The sequence below is a fragment of the Sceloporus occidentalis genome, unplaced genomic scaffold (genome assembly GCF_023333645.1).
Source record: "Sceloporus occidentalis isolate IW3139 unplaced genomic scaffold, rSceOcc1.0.p SCAF_6, whole genome shotgun sequence".
Lineage (NCBI taxonomy): Eukaryota > Metazoa > Chordata > Lepidosauria > Squamata > Phrynosomatidae > Sceloporus > Sceloporus occidentalis.
In genome coordinates this window covers 133,883,475-133,898,530 of record NW_028316986.1, presented here as the reverse complement: position 1 = coordinate 133,898,530, position 15,056 = coordinate 133,883,475, and the positions used below count along the sequence as shown (strand labels likewise).

At 39.1% G+C, this 15,056-nt stretch overlaps 1 protein-coding gene across 1 annotated transcript in view; it reads right to left on the bottom strand.

Moving 5' to 3' along the window:
• LOC149311412 (dystonin-like) overlaps positions 1-15,056 on the bottom strand; it is a 401,747-nt gene that overhangs the window by 90,702 nt on the left and 295,989 nt on the right. The window contains 3 exon segments of the mRNA XM_089531013.1: positions 681-847; positions 7,003-7,173; positions 7,969-8,130. Of these exon segments, the coding sequence (XP_089387139.1) occupies positions 681-847; positions 7,003-7,173; positions 7,969-8,130 (500 nt within the window).

The window sequence follows — 15,056 nt, the reverse complement described above, 5'->3', positions numbered from 1 at the left end:
TTTGCTTCATCCCATTAAATTTAACTACTCTCATACTGACTAGTGGCAAAGAACAAACTGTATCAGCTGAAGCACTTATTGTAAGTACTCATACTATGTTAAATTAAATCTCACTGTTATAAAAGGTGGACTCTCTGTTACAAAGAACAATGAGGTGCCTCTGAAAATGGTAATTCTATGCCAAAATTGTAGACTTCTGTTCTTTCTTTCTGTTTTGCTGTTCTCACATACTCAGTAAAGCATTCTGGAGGTAGATGCTTTTTACCTTCCCTCTTCTCGCAGGTTCATACAGCTACAGCAGGATTGGCTAGAGCAGAATCTCATTCTTTCTCAGATCAAGTTTTATAGCACTAATTACTGCAGATACACTGCTGCAACCTGACATTGAAAGTCTGTCTGCCTAGTCCTCCTTCATCATCCTCTCGATGATGCTGTTAAAAATCTTTCAGCTAAATAGAGGAATGGGAAGAAAGGGGTGACGGATGGACATAAAAAGATTTTGTAAAAAGGAGATTGTTTGTCAGAGGCCTTGTTAATGGAGGTATGCCTGTATTCAAAGCCATTTTCTCCTTCATCCTCAAATGTGAATGTTGGTCTAACAATCAGTGGAATGAAAATATTTATATAGATTCAAACTGTACCAGACTATTCTTCTAAGTAAATGAAAACACTTCAAGTACCTCCTTTCTGCTTTATCGAGCAGCGCATCCCATCTGCTATCCAGGAGGCTCAGCTGTTTCAAGATCTTTTCTTTATCAGCAGGTTCTGCTGACTCTGCGATCTTCTCCCCTTCACGCTTGATCAGTTCAACAGTGGGTTTGCGGTCGTCCAGCAACCTCTGGAGAAGCTGGAGACAACATAATCACAAAATCAAATTGCCAGGAAATGACTATTTGCTATGGGGTTGTAGAAAAATCAGGAGGCTAATTCTTCGTGGTCTGGCTTAAGGTAATCATTTTCAGAGTTGGCAAAAAATCTCAGATTTACCTGTATTGCAATGTAAATGTCATTGTTTGTATATATAAGCAACACATTACTACTGCTGGGAAACTGAGCCAATCTCACTGTCAGCAATAGTGTCCCAGTTCTCTTTCATACATTTTTATTCATATTTCTGTTTCATGCTACACTGGGAGATGAGTGTACTACATCCATTAATAGCCTTCTATGAAGTATGACATACTTGCAGAAATATTTCACAGAGGGACACTGAGTGGCTCACCACAGAATTTCATCTCCCTTTTAAAAGACTTTCATTCACTCCCTCAAGGAGAGGCATGCTTACAGCCACACCAAAGAACAACATATTTAATTATGATATACCAGATCTACCTAATCAAATACAAGGCGTGCAACCTAGGAAAGCAACTTTCAGAAACAGCCTCTCCAAGCAAATAAAATACATGTTAAGGCAGGGAGTGGCAACAAGAAGCCCTCAGCAGAAAACAATTTTTCCTTCCCTGCTTAGCTTTTATCTTAAACACACAAGAACCGCATGGACAAAGCAGTAGAGGCTGTGGAAACAAGATCTACAGTCCACTTTGGGAGCTGCTATATAGTCAAGCACCTTCTGTTCTTTCTTTTTGTAAATCTAGAATCAAAGAGTTGGAAGAGACCACAAGGGCCATCCAGTCCAATCTTGCCATGCAGGAATATACAATCAAAGCACTCTTGGCAGGTGGACATCCAGTTTCTGTTTTAAAACCTCCAAAGAAGGAGACTCCACCATACTCTGAGGCAGTATGTTTCACTGTTGAACATCTCCTACTGTCCTAATGTTTAGGTGGAATTTCTTTTCTTGTAGCTTCCATCCATTGCTCTGGGTCCTATTCTCTGGAGCAGCAGAAAACAAGCTTGCTCTATCCTCAATATGACATCCTTTCAAATATTTAACCATCGCAATCATGTCACCTCTTAAATATCTCTTCTGGGACTTGTGGTTAATGGAGAAAATGGCAGATAATAACAACAGAGCGAGAGGCTTATACTCTGGATTGATCTTTCATAAGATTTGGCACCCATTTATTGAATACATCCAGCAAGATTCAAGCACCATGGTGATGCCCCTTCTGGCCAGCACCATTTGGGTGCTGTGCACCATGGAAGTCATCATGGCACGTGCCACGTAGGCGGGCACATGCCATAATGGTGGTGGGGCAGCATGGTAAGGGTTTCCAGCGTGTGAACGCTGAATCCTAGTCTGCATCCAGGCCAGCAAAAAGCGCTGGTCTGTCGAGCCCCTGTAGTTCTGTGAGACATTTAGCCTTCTCTGTTAGAGAGCTCTGGGGTTACGACAAACTACAATTCTCAGAATTCCATAGCATTAAACCACAGCAGTTAAGTGGTCTTGAACTGGATTATTTCTGCAGTGTGTTTTGGACCTATGATCACAATTACTGGTTGCAGTTCAGAAGAACATGTACCTAAATTCCAAATGTTTCAACAGGAAATCTCAAATGTTTAACTTCCTCCGGTCTGTTTCCCAAAATAGCTTTCACTATATATGCATGAAAAATCTCAAATCTGATTTTATTATGCACAGCTGCATCTTTGGCTGTTCCTTTGTCCAGACAGCCTGAGAGTTTGTGTCACTAACACATGAGGGGGTGGGGAGACAGGAGCATAGCATTATGCTCCTGTCAATATTGCGCAATAACGCAAAGGTTTTCATACGATGTCGGCAATATAGTGTGATTATCCCATCAATAAAGCAGCAAAATTGCGCTGCTTTTTATGCACAGGAATATTCCCTGAATAAAAAATGGAGCAATTTTGCCGTTTTATTCAAAGGATAATAGTGTGATAATGGTGATGTCATGTGAAAATCTTTGCATTATTGCGCGATATTGATGGGAGCATAGCGTTATGATCCTGTCTTTTGCCCCCGTGCCATAAAATCCTAAGAACCTTGCAAGTACCTCTTTTAGAAAGGTTCCCTTCAGTGTTTCAGCCAACCTTCCATCTACTGTTGCTTTTTTTTAGATCGGACACAGAATGTGATTCCTCTGACATTACTCGTGCTACAACCTGCTCCTTTCCTGACCCTATCTTTATTTTAAAGAACAGAATGACTGTGGATCTACTTGCTGTTTCATTTCTCATATTCATTACTGTCAACTCAGTAATTAATATGAACTTTAAAATAAAATATAATTCCCCATCTAGAGTTATAATTATTGCAAAAACACGATCTCTCTTTGTGGGAGGAGTCATGCATGTTATCAAATGACAATACCATGAGTTCCTGATACACTAAGATGTCAGATTAATTCAAAAGATTCCATAAAGCCTACAAAGACCAAAATCAGCAGTGAAAGTGGGCACAGATTTCATTCCTTACTAATCCTTATCTGCAGGCAGACACAGAGGACAAGAAGTAGAAAAGCTCAACTGACTCCAGAGTGGCACACATAAAGAACACACTGTCAAAATTATGGCAGAAGCTCTGAAAGAATATCAACTTTTATTTCAGCCTTATTGAGATAGAGCTTCACTGTGAAATTCAGATTTTTCACCATCTCAATGTTGTATTTTCAAACATTGTCTTCTCTTTGATCACCAAAATACATTTTGTATTCACATTCAATTGTAAACAAAAGATAAAGGATTCAAAGACCTAGTGTACTATATACCATTTCCCCCCACTCTGTGACACACACAGAACACTGGCCTAACAAAGATTTTTGCTGAGAGACACAAGAACTCTGCTGCATACGTATAGCCAGACTCTCCACCTTAAATCTGCTCAAGCGTCATCTCAATGAAGTGAATAAATTCGCATCCCATTTCCCTAGCATGATCTGAAGCAACATATATTTCGCTGGGGCTAAAGAATATGGGAGAGACCACACAGGAAGATCATGGAAGAAAGACAGAATAGGCATCAAGAAAAAAACAATAATCACTTTTTTTTGGCCTGCCTTCAAGTTATTTCTGACCCCAAGGTGAACCTGTCACAGGGTTTTCTTGACGAGATTTGTTCGGGGGGAGGGGGGGTCCCTTTGCTTTCCTCTGAGGCTGAGAGAGTGTGACATCCCCAAGAAACACCCTGTGGGCTTCCATGACCAAGTGGAGATTCTAAGCCTCGTCCCTAAAATTTTAGATAAACACTCAAATAACTACACCACACTGGCTTTCCATTCATCCTTTATTTCTCCATAAACATTAACTGGCTATTCCCAACTTCAAGATGCAGGGCATTGCAGGATCTCCAATTGATCTGGACCCAGTCTGTTCCAATTCAGAAACTGAATCTATACTGAGATTCATGATTTGTCTTCCCCACTGACTTGCATTGGTAAACAAAAATGATGTTAACTTTTTGTTGCTAGATGCTCTCGAATTGGACCCAACTCATGGCAACTCAATGGATGAGACATCTCCAAGCCCCCCCCCCCCCAATTCTCTGCTGCTCTGCTTAAGTCTTGTAGATTCATGTTCTTGATATCCCTAATTGAATCTACCCATCTGGCATGTGGTGTTCCTTTCTACTGTCCTCAACCTATTGTGCCTTCTCATGATATGGCCAAGTACGACTGCCTCATTTTCATCATTTTGGCTTCCAGGGAGAGATCTGGCTGTCCGCAATATCCTTAGTACTCTTCTCCAACATCAGATCACAAAGGAGATGATGTTCTTCTTATTTGCTTTCTTCACTGTACAGCTCTCACATCTGTACATGGTATTGGGGAATATTATGGCTTGGACAATTCTGACTTTGGTTATATGTCTTTCCTCTTTAAGATATTTTCTGGTTCATTCATCATGGCTCTTCCCATTTCTGGTCTTCATTTTTCTTGGCTGCAGTTGCCATTCTGATCATTGTTTGGTCCCAGGTATGGGAACTCTTTAACTATTTTGATTTCTTCATTATTTAGGTTGAATTTAAGTATTTCTTCTGTGGTCATTATTTTTGTTTTCTTTATGTTCAGCTTTAAGCCTGCGTTGGTATTTTCCTCTTTGATGTCCCTCAGTAATAGTTCCAGATCTGAGAAGTTTTTTTGCTAGTAGTATGGTGTTAACTGCACAGCTAAGACTGTTGATGCTCCTTCCTCCTGTCTTCACACCTCTTTCTTGAGTCTAATCCTGCTTTTCTTATATTTTCTGCATACAAGTTGAACAAATAAGGTGACAGAATGCAGCCTTGCCTGACACCTTTGGGAGCCAATCTGTTTCTCCATATTCTGTTCTAACAGCAGCCTCTTGTCCTAAGTACAAATTTCTTCTTGGGGATATCAAATGTAGTGGCACTCCTATGACCCTTAGAGCCCTTAATAACGTTTTGTGATCTATACAGTCAAATGTTTTGCTGAACTCTACAAATAGCAATAGCAAGTATATTTCTATATCACTTATCAATGAACTAAGCACTCCTTAAAAGTGGTCTACAATGTGTAAGCTAACTGCCCCCAACAAGCTGGGTACTCATTTTAGCGACCTATGGAAGGATGCAAGGCTGAGTGGACCTTGGAGCCCCTGGGATTGAACTCAAAACCTTGTGGCTACAGTACAGGCATTTAACCACTGTGCCACCAGGGCTCCTTTGTAGTATAAAGCACCTGCTGATTTTTTTTCTCCTGGAATTCCTTTGTACACTCTATTATCCATCGTATGTTTGCAACGTGGTCCCTGGTGCTTCTTCCTTTCCTGAACCCCACTTGGACCTCTGGAATTTCTCTCTCTATGTATTATTGGAGTCTGTGCTGCAGAATTATGACAATTATATTGCTTGTGTGAGAGTTTAATGCTATGGTTCTATAGTTGAAGCAGTCTTAACTTTACTCACTTTTAAATCACATTCATATAAAAATTGGCAACATGGTAGACTCTAAGGAAGGAATTAATCCAACTAAGTTTCAGATAGATACTTCCAGAGAGTTTTGTGATAGGCACCTGTTATATTTCTTGCCTTTTAACTCCACTCAACCCACATTGTAAAATTTTGTTGAAAGATCCAACTTGGTAATTTACATTGTTTTTGTGCTTGCACTGCCACCCTAGAACATTAGTCAGCTAAGTCTGTTAAGTTTCACTAAGATAGATGATAAATGCTTCATGATAATGAAATGACAGTTTAACTGGTAAAGGATGTTTTTTGCTTTATTCTATCTGATGTGCAACTGATGTCATTCCATGATGCAGCATAAAGAAATATGGAAGACAATGAGAGGATGCTTTATCAGCAGTCCAGCTGGTGAAATGCTCCTGACAAATCTTGCTCCCATTTCAGGCATTTGCTAGCTTGTATTGGAAATTTTCCCCCACCCCATCCAATGGCCCATATTCCCCTATCTCATATCTTCCAGAGTTGCCTGCCTAAGCAGCTTGGTGAAAAGGAGAGACTGGGAGCTGCTACTACCACCATCATCCTTTGTTCCTATCCTATGGACTTTGTCCCTGTTACATGGATAATGTGAGTTTCCCTCCAGTATCCTCAACATAATACCATGGTGTATAATGTCACAGTTGCTGCTAGCAATGAAGGGAATTAGCACCATTGGGATCTGCTCTGTCTTCAAAGTGGTACCAAACCATGTTCTTCCTTTTCTGCCTACCTTCCATCTAAGACCTAATAACACAACAAGTGGAGCAACTGGGATGGGGGGAGGTTGTGCTACCTAAAACACAGAACAAGGAAACACTGGAAGAGACTGTCAACTATATAACATTCAATGAGCTCACAAAATGTTGTTATCATCATCATCATCATCATCATCATCATCATCATCATCATCATCTATATAACATTATCACTGTACATGGTGCTTTATTAAAAAAAAGACAACAATACAGTTCCCTAACCTCAGGGAATCTAATTAAGATGACACCAAGGAAAAGGGGAGTGGCAGTATGAGAGGATTATGTCCAGCAGATACTGCCTCTTCCTCTCTTTCAAGGGCTCTTACAGTTTTCACTCTGTTAACTAGGAATCCATACATCCTATTGAAGTGGTGTTAGAGAAAGTATATTTAAGATGAAGACAGATAAATAACTTTCACTCACTTTTTGCTCTTGTATTTGAGCCTTCACAACCTTAAACTCAGCTGATGGTGGCTTCTGATTAGCTACAAGGTCTTCTGTATCAATGAGCCAGCTAAGTATAGATTCAACAGCATCCTGAAACCTTCCACAGTGCAGCAGGGCTTCTTGTAACTGAGCTGCTCTTTGAGCAACCTGAAAAAATCCAAAGACATCCACTATAGATACAATCCTCTGCATATAATACAAATATAATATTTTTAAATTTATACAATAACTTCAAGCACACCTTGAGGAAAATAAGATGGTTAAAGATAGATGTTGGGAAAATAAGGCTATGGGCTGTATGTGGTCCTAGAATGTTTTTTGAAGGCTTTAAAAACATTTTCTCAAGTTGGTTCCACATACTTGAAGGCCTCCAGTGGAGATGAATGTAGTTCCCCAATACCTGAAAACTGCCCATCCCTAGTTTAAGATTGCAATGTAAACCTAGCATCTTTTTATCTTTGTAACTCTTTGTTTATTTGATGATATCTGGAAATCTAAGGAGTCATTTAAAATTGTGTCAATCTCAGTAGGAACAGTTTAACATTCTGTATATGGTGACTCAAGGTATTAACAGAACTGTTTCTAGGGAGGAACAGGTAACCTGCAAGGTTATTCCTTTCTCACATGTAACTGTAACTGGAAAGCAGGCAAAATGCTCACTCAGCTGTCTCCAATTATGATATGAGAAGATGTATCTGATTATCAGCAATATCAGTAAGAACCATTATTTTCTGTCAGATTTCTGTTAATTATCGCTATTTTTCATCATCATTTAAAAACACTACATGAGAGGTAGTAGTCTGGACTGGGGAGGCAGCGTTTTTTGTTATGCTAACAAAAGTAGCTTAATTAAAAATACTTAACAGTAGTTTTCTATCTAGAACAGAAATGATATGGAAAAAAAGCAATGGGCTCAAAACAGTGAAAATACAACTTAATTACCTTCTTGTTGAGCGTTTTCCATCTTGTATTAACATCCTCAAGATCATGTTCAAGGTTATCAGTACTTGTGTTTTTAGCAGCACTCTGAATAAGGCCTTGGCCCAACCAATTTACCTCCTGTTGCTTAACCTGCAGTGGTTCAATCTCTTCTTTCTCAAATACCTGTAGAAAGAAAAGATACATCTGGTCTAATAAATCTGGAACACGCAGAACACAACAACGTCTAGAACAGAAATCAGTGGTAGAAGAACACCACATGCAATGAGCATAGTGTTGAAAGGGAGTATTTAGTTATACAGTGTACATATCAAATTGCTCTTAATAATTTAAAAATAGCCTAACTTGTTTATCCCTGATTCTGCTACATTTAGTGTTTGCCTGTGTTATTATTTTAAGTATGTTTTAAACTGTTAACTGTTTAATAGTATTTTAAGGGTATGTGTGTGGGGGATTTTGGGATATGGATTGTATATTTTAATGTTGTAAATATATTTTAGATTGTAAGCCTGAGGGCAGGGAAATGTCTGATTAACAAATTGTAAGCTGCTCTGATAGCCTTGGCTGAAGAGCGGGGTATAAATAAATGATGATGATTATTATGTTGTTGTTGTAAACTGCCCCAATTGCGTTGTGCAGAGGGGCGGGATAATTAAAAAAAACAGTTCAAGGTAAATTACCCATACAATAACCTAAGTAAAAGCACATTGCTATCACAAAAATGGGGGGGGGGGGGGGAGAGACAAAAAACAAAAACCCACAACCCTGCATTAAAGGACTTTATTACACCAGGCTTGTAATGCAGAACCATACCGTTACTCTAGCAAATGCAAACGTAACAGGTTGGGGACAATTATTATCACACAGGTCTTCAAAAGCGTGATGGTGCAGCTTCTATCCTGGGCTCTGTCTACCTCATTCTGGCACCCATACTCCTGCCACCCTGCTCTAACTCCTTCCCAGCATGCATTTTGGTCTATATTTATTTTTATTTATTTTTAGCACAATTGTGCAAGCATGGCAATCCATTAGGTAATAATAAATAAAGACAAGAAATTGAAAAAAGAAAAGAAAAAGTAACACACGCTTGGGAATGGCAAAGGGGAAGGGAAAGTAGAAAGTAGAAGAGTATCATCACACCCATTCACACCATGTGACTGCCTGCATATCACAACTTATCACACTCAATAGTGGAAAAGCAGTGAGATTGGAAGGCATTGATGGGGTTTGCCCACTAGTGAAAAGGGTTACTCCAGCAATGGATGGACCACAGACTAGTTACTAAAAGAACCTAATGTCATGTGATAAAGTATAGCCAAAGATGCTGCTATCCTGCCCTAGTTCCGCTTTTCAAGCCTGTGGGATAGTCCTAAAGCTGAAAGACAAGCACAGTAAGCCTGATGTTATCCTCTCACTGCACACATTCAAATAGCATACTCTGTGGACACACATGCCTGGTTGGATTATTCACTAGGGAAAGCACTCATCCTAAGATGGGGAAATGTTTTGCAATAAGGGTGGGAATCATGCAGTCTTCCAGATATGTTGGACTTAAATTTCAGTATCCCCAGTCAGCACAGCTAGTAATGAGGAATGCCAGGAGTATCAATCCAACCTAGAGGGCTGTCTTAGTCTATCCTTCTTGAGGTTATATAACTGTGCTGAATGATCCTGGCATATGAAGAAAAGTTTGTGTACAGTCGGCCTTTCTTATACACAGATTTTTTATACACGGATTCAAGCATCCACGGTTTGAAAATGTTCCAAAAAAGTATAAATTTTAAATATCAAACCTTGATTTTCCATTTTTTATAAGGGACACCATTTTGTTATATCATTATACTCAATGGGACTTGAGCATCCATGGATTTTGTTATCCACAGGGGATCTTGGAACCAAACCCTAGCGTATAACAAGAGTCCACTGTATTATCAGAAAGCAGTCACGATTTCAGTCACCCAGGTAGACAATTTTGAATTATTAAGTATTTCAGATCTCCAGATAAGGGAGACTGAACCTCTAACAGAAAATACATCTTGCATGGTTCAAAATGTTTTTATTTGCCACCAAAAAACCTTTACTCTCATAACCTCAGGACTGTCAACGTATGTGTAGGAATCAACCCTGTATACACATAGCTTGTCCCATTTTCAGACTTATACCTGAAAGTACCAAAATGGGTAAAATACTTTCACACTTTCAAAGAAGCAGAAAACAGACTCAAACATACTCCAGGACATTCTGGTTACTGGTACAGTCTGATATATATGTTTAAATCATTTAACCAAATAGGAGTGTTTATACCTAGTCATCAAATATGAATGAGAACCTCCAATAGTTTAAGTATCTTAAAGGCCACCGGGGGGGGGGGGGGAATGCAATAGTTACACCCACAGTTGAAAACATCAACTATGAGGATTTGGAATGTACACACACTTCAGTTATAAACTAGACAATTCTCCAAAATAGGAGAGACATGAATTGTTTACCAACATGGTTAGTGATTCCAAACCAGCTGGAAAACAGAATGTTTGCATACCTAATTATTTATTAGGAAAAAAAACCTAAACATAGGACCATCTTAGACCTGAAAATCATAACTTATGCCATGACATTTGTCTCATAATATGTTTATCTCAAAATAGAGGTCTACACTCCTGTAGAAATCACAATGATACATTGGGCAGTGTGTGAAATGTTTCCCCAGTCAAGCCCTTCAATCCATTATATTTTGAGAGAGGGGAGATTTGCAAAGTCATCAAGAAAGTTAAACAAGTCACCCACATTTGAGATCTCTTAGGGATGGAAGTTTGCATTTTAATGTGACTCTATGAAATCACCACTTTTGAAACCAAGACCAAAATTTAGTTATTCTTTCAAATTTGCATGTCTCCTAACTTTGAAAAAAAATTATTCTATTAAAAAGCCCATAAATGTGTATATTATATAAGATGTTGCGTGTGAAATGTGTTTACTAGTAGGAATAACTCCAAATGCACTGCATTTCAAAAACTGATTGCAAGAACATATATAATAGTGAAAATCATGTCCAAAATGAACACATTTGAAGAAATGTGCACAAAACTCCATACATATTTTCATGTGAACCTAAGAAGAGATCTCAAGTTTTGGAACAAACCAAAAATAAAAATGAACTGCACTTAAGTTGAGAAAAAAGAAAAACGGAGAAACCAAAAGTGACAGATCTGTGCTTTCCTATATTTTGGTGTACCCCAAGGCTCTTTCATTTTGCAGATCAGCATGGAAAAAGAATGAGAGTCTTTAGAACTCTCTGTGAACATAATTATTATGGGGAAGCACACTTAACATTTTGTAAAACAGCATCTGACAAATATAGTACTTACAGACAATAAAAAGCAGTCTTTTTTTTAGCAAAATAAAATATAATATGGAAACCTCTCTTTACTTTGAATAAATAAACTACTACTAACAAACACTAGGATTCAAAGAGCTGCTTTGTGTAATTCCAAGTGCCAGCTCAGTGGCAGTCCTGATCTCTGTTCTTTGACTTGACTTACACTCCCTAGTCCCATATGACAACCACTTTTGACAAGGTCTTTAGTTTAATCCAAATGGGAGGTTACTGTATGAAAAGGTGTCCCTCTCCCACCCATTCCCCTTTACTTTTGAGCTTATGGAATTATCACTGTTCTTAGGTTCCCCCCTCTGATTTCAGACCTTTGTTTCTCTAAAACACAATCCCATAGCATTCAAAACCAAGGGTCCTCCCTAGATCTGTTTTTAGAAACACATCTCTGCACAAAAAGAAGGCATTGAGGTTAGAATTTACCAGAACAGCTGAGCAACAAGCCCACAAATAACATAAGATGCTACCAGATGAAAGAAATTGTCCAAAAGGAAAAAAATTACAGACTTCACAAGCTCCCCTTGTTTATTACAAAGCACTGCTCTTATTCCCTTACTTTGGCCACTGCTCAACAAACATTACAGCATCTCTTGTGAAATCTTCACTTTCAGAATCACGTTTTGACATGAAACTTCAAGGAAATCATTTCAATATATGCAACAAGGCTTTAATCTGTGCACTTTTGAAAATCACAACAATCTGAGCATTACTAGCTATACTTTATGAGTTAATAGTGCAATCCTTTCTACCCTATACTCAGTTGTAAGTCCTACTGAGCCAAATGAGTCCTGTTTCCAGCCTAAGTCTTGTCAAAGCTGCACAAATCAAGACTGTCTGTCCTTGAATGGCATTGGCTGCTTGAAGCACAATTGGTATTAAAGTAGAGGGATGGGGTAGGGGGATGCGGGGTGGGGGGCGATGCTGAACATCAAGGCATGGTGGAAGCATTCTAAATGAAGGGTAACAGGCACCATCTGGACAATAAATAGCCATGCACCAAACAGCTGGAACTAATCAACCCTGTCATAAACTGCCCTTAATCAATTTACTGAAGGCACCATCTTACCAAGTGCTGCCTTTTAATAACAGGTTGTGAAAATAATCATAGGGACCTCTTTGGACAGAGTAACAGAAACAGAAACACATGCATCCTTGCTGGAATAGCAGAAGAAACCCTAAAGATACAATAGTGAACATTTTAAAAAACAAACACATTTATGCCTTGAATTACCTTATTAGACAACATGCCATTGCAAACTGTATCCAAGCTTTGTTCTATCTGTATTCCGGTAGTCCAGAAACCGATTTCAGAACCATCTGGATCTGCTTTGTGGCAACAAGGGATCAAAGCCTGACTAGACAATTCTATTTCACTTGAATCTTCATGGATCATATTATCTTCCTCTGCTTCATGCAGAACTGCATACGTGGCTAATTCTTTATCACTAGTATGTAAAGCTACTTCCTCATAGTAACTATCTGTGTCCTGAGGTGAAATGTTCAAGAAATCCTTTTCAATCATCCTGTCACAGGTTTCTAATGGCTCATTAACTTCAAAGCTGTTCCTTACTTCCAATCTCTCTAAAGTGAAATCATGCTCCCTCTCACTGTCCTGAAGCCATTCTGCATGGACTAAGAGTTCCCCTTTCAAACATCTCAATGGACTGTAATGTCCATCACTTTTCTCCAGGTTACCTTCAAAGTTCCAGAGAGAATCCTGTTCTGTTAGTTCTGTCTGTGAAACATTCTGCAATTTCATTTGGTAGTGTCCATTGACTGGGGCACTTCTAGAGGTAAGCAATGACAGTTGCTGTTCACTGCTAGAAACAGTTGGAGAAAATGCTCCAAATTTACCTAACAACCGAATGTCTTCTACAGAAGATGTGTCCCTAATCTGAGTTTGTTCTGTTATCATTTCTTGTTTTTCTTCTCTTTCTGCTGGAGGACTACAGAGACCAGAGTCGTCATCTTCTGAAGTTAGAGAAGGTGTCCCATATCCTCCTGGCACTGTTGCTGATAACCCTGACATATCAACAGTCCTGCCAACTGAAGATTCGCTTTTATTTGCATAGTCTGCAAAACTTGGTGGGACAAGCATTCTCCAGGATCGCCTATGTTCTTTCTTTTCTGTGTGATACTTTGCTTTGGGCAAGCCAGCTGTTCGAATGATGTCACTATTCAGCTTAAGGGCATCAAAGATCATTTTTTCATCTAGCTTATTAGCTTCTCGTCCTCGTAGTTCAAACACGCTAGAGGAAGAGAGGGCACCATTGGAGCACAATGTACTAAGGTCCAGTGTTCTATGACTATATGGCAAAGTCCGATCAGAGAAATGCCTGGAGGAGAGGCTACCTTTAGAACCTGAATCAATTTGTTCATTCAGTCGAACAGTATCATAGATAGACCTCTGAGGAACGTAACAGTCCTCAATATTTATATCTTCTTCTTCTTCATCACCTTTTCCCACACAAGGAGGATTCTGTCGTAAACAGTCTGGCCTGCTCAGTGGCTTCCCCATTTCTGTGACATTTATAGACTTAGCATTATTGTTACATTGGGGGTGTGCAACACACACAGAATAAAAGGTATTAAAACATTTGAAGAACTACAGTAAACCTGTCCTCGGCAGAAAGAGGCATGCATACTAAATACAATACATAATTTATGAGGTGGTTAAGGTAAAAGTCAGTGCATCTGTGTAAAGGAAATGTGTGTGTTTACCTGGTTATTATTTAAAGACTTTCCTCCTAAAATATAAAGTGCTTGAGCTTAAGCAAAAAGAGACAGGGAAGAACAAAACATCTTTGAATGCTATAGAACACTAGCTCAATGTGTGCACATATGCACATGGGAACACACTCCCCCTCCAAATTGAACAGATCCCAAACCCCAACAAAATCCTCAAATGGCTCAAATAACTCAGAACTTCCCACAAAGCATTCCATTTTTTTTCCAGGTCAAAATGTGTATCTTAAATCTCCAGATTAAGTTTTCAAAATGAATCAGCATTATACCAGGCAGCACATTATCTTCAAGAGGTGACAGATTAACTGTAATCCATTTAAATGGCTTGCAAAATTCCATCTCCTTTATAAATAAGCCATGTTGCACAATGCTGTTAAGAAAAATAAGCCAAAAGAGCCATTGATGGTAAAAACCAAGGCACTGAGAAAGCCTCCAAGAAAAATTAAGGTGTATCCAAAAAAGTAGTACAAGTAACAAGGAGGAATGAGGCTATTCCTTTTTTTGGCAGTAGCTATAAATAATTTAAATTCAAAAGGTCGTTGATTTATTGCATCCTGAAAGCCTCTCTGTGTATCCAGAACTTCCATAGGGGATGTATCAGTCTTCTGAGTAGCCAGATCAATGAAACATAAAAAGCCCTTTTTCAAAAATAAGAAACACAAAATTATTAGAGAAAAAACTTTTTCCCAATTCCCTTGCAGGACAGGCTCCTGGAAACTTCTTCTCCTGTTTAAGGCAGCTGCACGGCAGGAAGCTTACTGTGTTTCTTCCTCCACTCCTGCACAAAGGCACAACAGATTTACATTCTGTTTAAATACAGCCGGACTTTGGCATCAACCGTCGCTAAGAGTGTGCGGTCACTGTTTCTATCTTCATTCTGAAGCCCAGCTGAAGTCCAGGAGGCACAAAAGACGCTTCCCACCATCAAGGCTTCCATGTACTGCCCAGCGCAGCTGAT